The following is a 5,766-nucleotide window of genomic DNA, read 5'->3' as shown; positions in this document are numbered from 1 at the left end:
GCACTCTCGCGGTCCCTGCCTAAAGTTGCCCCTTCAAAGACCGGCCAATCAACGGGCCGCATGGCCTATGCCCTTGCCGCGAGCAGTCCTGTATCTAGTTGACGCGCCGTCATTCATTCATCTCTTAGAATTTTGTTTTTATGAAACTTTGGAAAAATAGACAATTCTTTTTTGTTTTTATATTAAGATAAGTAATATTTTTATCGTGAATATATTTTAGTGTTTAAAAATATTGATCATCAATTTGTTTTAGTGCTTTATGGCATTACTAATTAATGCTCTACCAAGAAACACATACACAGATGCGTACTTACATATATTCAATGTATCATCGACAGTCACGTATCTAATTAATTTATTGCCTTGCTCCAAAAATTTGTGAAAATATGAAATAGATTTTTTTTCAGAAAATTATAATTCTAAGTAAATCTTTAAATAATTTTTATATATATTATTTTGTATATATTTTATATATATAAAATTTATTATTATATATTTATACATTCTTAAAATTATTTATTTATAATTTAATATTTACTTTAATATTTATTTTATTTATTTTATTTAATTATATTAATATATTTATATTATTTCAAAAATATTTTTTTATTATAAAGATTATATTCAATTAATAATTAATTTCATATAAAAATTGCATTCAATTAATAATTATAAATAATTTTTTTATGATTATTTAAAGATTTTATATGATCATAACTGATATTATTACTTAATTATATAAATAATAAATTAGGTAATAATAAATTAAGTAAAAAAAATATATTTAAATAAATTATATATTAATTTATAAGTGTATTATATTATGAATTTAATTTTTTAAATAAAATTTTAAATATAAAAATTCAAAAATACATTTTTTAATATCAATATTAGATATTACATAGAAGCATTTATTTAATGTATATAATGTAAATATTAAATATTAAATATTAAATATATATAATACAGATGATTATTTAACACAAATACTGAATACGCCATTTTTGTTTATATATAAAATTTGATTTTTTCATTTATATTCTTATTATATTCGACAGTTAAAACTATAAATTTATAGAAATATTTATATTTATATATAAAATTTCTAATACGTTTTAATATTAAATTTCTAATACATTTAATACTATGTTTATTTTTCATATTTGATTTTGATGTTGATTTATACCTTCACAAGCAATATACATTCAAATTTTTTTCTAATTTTCTTCTTTTAAAATGATGTTTTCTTTTATATAATATATCATAAATCATTTATGAAAGTTATTAATCTGTCACTTAATCTTATATTGATAAAATTATATATTTCGATTTTTAGCTTGATTCGGTTATTCGATATCATAAGATCTATTGCTTTCCGGCTAGTTTTCAAGCTGTTCCGCATTAAGAAACGTGGCGCCAGTATCGCATATTTCAGTATACTCGAACACAACACAATGTGGACGAGCAGCATGAAAAGAAAAGGTTTCTAGCGCGCAATGCAATCAACAAACGCTGTACCACACTCGAATCTAAATAAAACACGAAAAATTCAACAAGAATGAAGTTTAATTTAACTTCTTATTATCTAATTCGGTAGCTATGAAATCTCATCGATACGTCTTGTGTTATACTATCTTTTCTCCCTTCTACTCGCTCCGTGTTATCGATTGTTACGAATGCGCCGACTGATAATGCGTTAAATGTGCACTTCCTTTAATCTAAAATCATATATCCTTACATCTATTTCCTGGAAAGAAACGAATATCACGATCAATCAGCATTATGTATACTCTGCAAAATTAATGGACAGTCGGACACTTTACAACATGAAGGTGAGATATTGTATTAAACATATAATCATTTTCTACTAATTTACATTATTGAATATACATTTTGTTTGGTTAATATAATAGGATATATCGTTTTGCATGTATTTTAATAAAATATATCTATGAGAATAAAAAAATCTATTAAAATCTATTAAATTTAGTAAAAAATTAGACGTAATTTATTATCATAATATCAATATAATTACAATACTTACTATTATTTGAATAAATGTGAATTATAATGAAATATTTTTATAATATATTTTATCGTAAAATAATCTATAAGTTTTTTTAAAAAACTCTTATTTTTTTTTTTTATTTTTTAAATCAAAAACGATATATTTGAATACTTATAATTGTGAAATATTATTTGCAAAATTAAGTATTATTTTATATATTTTCTTTTTATATACATATATTTTTTATTAATTTTCATAGTATAAATAAGTATTTTTATATATATTCATATATTTATCCTTTTTTAACAAAATATTCTGAATATTTATAATGGACAATCATTCTGTTCGTGCAATCTAGCGCCTAATAAGATGCAACCAGTTCATCAAGCATGATCAAATGGATAATCAAACATATGTGCTATTTTTAATGCTGCAGTATAATATTCGATTTTTTAAATATTTATTTAAATTTTTATATTATAATTTTTATAATATCTTTTTTAATACTTTATACAAATTTTTATTATAATAATACAAAATAATAATGTATTAAAAAATCAATATATCATCTGACAAATTTTATAAGTAAAATTTTTTATAGATTTGATAGATGAAAAAAATGTGTTTTCTAACATATCATCATGGAAATAGAAGACTGAAAGTTTGATGATATAATGGAATCCAGGATGCCAGTAAAATACGACGATTCTTAAGTTCAGGATGGAAATTAGAAAAGGGCCTTGGTCGAAAAAAATCCTGGTTCCAGCCTGTTTTTTGGTAATTCTCATCTGGATTTTTCTAATCGACAATTCATTACTGCTTGCCGGTTTGTCTGGCAAGGTAACATTACAAAAACCCAGAAATTTCGTTTCTTTCGCTCGCGATCCGAATTTGGACCGTTTAACGATCAAGGAATCCTCTCTGATAAATGATGTCGAATCCAAACACTCAAAACTATCGAAACTTCATCTGGTGTCGCTTTGGGCAGGCAACAACACTGTTAAAGGAAACACAGGATTTGTGCGAAAATATCAGATTTTGAAACAGCAAGGTTTAATGCCAAGTAAACAATTACCAACTGCTTTGATAATCGGTGTTAAAAAAGGCGGGACAAGAGCGTTGTTAGAATTTTTAAGATTGCATCCTGCTATTCGTGCTGCTGGATCTGAAGTACATTTTTTTGATCATCATTACATCAAAGGATTTCATTGGTATAGGTAAATTTTCTTATCATTCATCTTTATGCTCTCAGTTTTATGGATTGATTTTATTAGCAATAAATTTCATTAAATATTTGAATCAATAATTTGATGATTACACTGTACCAATTATTTTATTTTTATCTGTGTATTTCTATATGTATGTTCATCATTTTGCTAGAATTTGTATATTTTTTAAAAATTACAAATAATATATAATTATTATTAAATTTTGATATATAATTATAGACATAGGATGCCTCCAACCTTAACCACTCAAATCACAATGGAGAAAACCCCATCGTACTTTGTAACAAGTGAAGTACCGAGGAGAGTACAACGCATGAATCCAGGGATGAAATTGATTCTTGTGGTAAGGGATCCAGTTACTCGAGCGATATCCGATTATACTCAAGTGAAGAGCAAACGAGCTAATATGCCGAGATTCGAGGATTTAGCGTTTTTGAATGGATCGAAGATCGTGGACACGTCATGGGTACCATTGAAAATCGGAGTGTACGCACGACATTTGGAGAGATGGCTTCAATATTTCCCATTATCACAATTTCTTTTTGTATCCGGAGAAAGATTAATCATGGATCCTGTCGCCGAGATCACGAGGGTTCAGGATTTTTTAGGCCTAAAAAGAGTTATTTGTGAGAAACATTTTTATTTCAATGCCACGAAAGGATTCCCTTGTCTGCTCAAATCTGAGGAACGTCCTACACCCCATTGCCTTGGTAAGTCGATTAAAAATTGTGACAATATGAATTATGAAAAATAAATAAATATATATGCAATATAAAAATAAATGTACTATATATTTTATTACATTTTATTTTATTTATTTTTTTATCAATAATTTTTTTTTTTTTGATCAATGTTAAAAAAATAAAAATTTTTACGAATTTGTAGCATTATGCGTAACAATTGATATATTATTTTAAGGTAAAAACAAAGGTCGTAGTCATCCTTATATAGATCCTGTAGCTATACAACGATTGAGAGATTTTTATCGTCCATTCAATCAACGTTTCTACCAATTAACCGGAATGGATTTCGGCTGGTTGTGAGAGTAAATGCGATAAGCAGAATACATATCGAAGCTAGTCAAGTAAAAAAAAAAAAAACATAGTCAATTTTTACTGAGATACGACACGCGCGCATGTGGTGTGCACCATTAGTTTGCACTAAGGTAATAAAATTAGACAGTAAAGAACGAGATATACTCTTCTCTCGAATTAATTTTCATCCGTTTTTACTCTGACTCAGAATATTTTTTTATATAAGTATGTAAATGAGAAATGAAAAGAAGAAGAAGAAGAAAAAAAAAGAATACGCATCATTTCAATGTGTTGACAATACACAGAAGAGAATATTCCTGTTCTTGTTCGTGATATTAACTTTTAGACACGCATATTAGATTTATAGTTGCCGCAAAATGTTATCAATTACATATATAATTTTTCGCATACAACTACATAAACATATATATACTCTACTATATTTTATACACGATATTACAAAAAAAAAGATATATTCGAATTTTTAACGATAAATAATCATACAAATTGTTTTTTATTTAATAGAGAATTTTTTATAGATATTTATCGTAGTTAGGTTGTTAATTCTATTCTTCCAATGAAACTATGAAAAATAGAAAATATTATTATTGAAATAGTATTTTTATTGTTATTAGTTGTTTAGAATTGTTTACTATATATATTTTGTTGAATTTTTTATTTTTAACATTAATATTATGTGATATAAATTAAAAAAAATTATATATTTATATATTTATATATATATATATATATTTAATTTTAATATCAAGCAAATAAAAATGAGTATTTTTTTAATAATTTATTTAAATTACATCAAAATGTTCTGAAATGATAAAAAAAATTATCATATTATAGAGGTCCTCATAGTTCAGAAACAAACTGAGTACAATTTAAAGTAATAAAAAGTGATGTCTCGCATTTAATAGAGTTTTAACAAACATATTTCGGTTAAAAAAAGTATACTATAGAAATACATTAATAACGTCAATTAGACATTTATAATGGAAAAGGTTATTGAAAAAAATTTGTATAACCATATCAAAATAAATAATTAATTTCGATACGTGCAAGTAGATAAGAACTTGCACAAATTGCAATAAAAAATAATGTATTTATATTTTGCAAACGTGCACGCACACATACACATATAGATACATATAGTATATTGCAAAGCAGAGAAGTTTTTACAAATTGAATTAAAAAAATTAATTAATATTTTAATTAAATAGTAGATAAAAAAAAAAGAAAATAGACATAAATCAAAGTTTGTTCCAAATAAATATACTTTTAGAAATTGTCTTCTATTAGGATGTTTTAAGAATGTTTAAGAATTATCATTGCAGCATTAATTACAAAAAGAACTTTACTATAAATTTATATTATACAAAAAATTTAACTTGCAGCTCGGAATAAATAATTTGTAATTGAATTTATCGTTAAGTAGTTTATTGTTAAGTAATTCTATATTTAGTTTACTTGCTCAAGTGGCCTAATT

At 24.7% G+C, this 5,766-nt stretch overlaps 1 protein-coding gene across 1 annotated transcript; it reads left to right on the top strand.

Moving 5' to 3' along the window:
* The first annotated feature begins 1,334 nt into the window (after positions 1 to 1,334).
* LOC413133 (heparan sulfate glucosamine 3-O-sulfotransferase 6) lies at positions 1,335 to 4,373 on the top strand. The gene is made up of 4 exons (XM_396584.5): positions 1,335 to 1,832; positions 2,610 to 3,225; positions 3,457 to 3,947; positions 4,156 to 4,373. Exons 2-4 carry the CDS (start codon positions 2,729 to 2,731, stop codon positions 4,278 to 4,280), a joined length of 1,113 nt encoding a protein of 370 aa, XP_396584.2. The 5' UTR covers positions 1,335 to 1,832; positions 2,610 to 2,728; the 3' UTR covers positions 4,281 to 4,373.
* The last annotated feature ends 1,393 nt before the right edge of the window (positions 4,374 to 5,766 follow it).

Source organism: Apis mellifera, linkage group LG11 (assembly GCF_003254395.2).
Source record: "Apis mellifera strain DH4 linkage group LG11, Amel_HAv3.1, whole genome shotgun sequence".
Taxonomy (NCBI): Eukaryota; Metazoa; Arthropoda; class Insecta; order Hymenoptera; family Apidae; genus Apis; species Apis mellifera.
Note: the sequence above shows the minus strand (reverse complement) of the source record. Positions and strands in the feature narration are given on the sequence as shown.

Excerpts from the sequence above, each read along its gene's own strand:
- LOC413133 (XM_396584.5), top strand. The coding sequence starts at position 2,729 with ATGGAAATTAGAAAAGGGCCTTGGTCGAAAAAAATCCTGGTTCCAGCC. Across the intron at positions 3,226-3,456 it reads AAAGGATTTCATTGGTATAG|ACATAGGATGCCTCCAACCT; the intron begins GTAAATTTTCTT and ends ATATAATTATAG. Across the intron at positions 3,948-4,155 it reads TCCTACACCCCATTGCCTTG|GTAAAAACAAAGGTCGTAGT; the intron begins GTAAGTCGATTA and ends TATTATTTTAAG.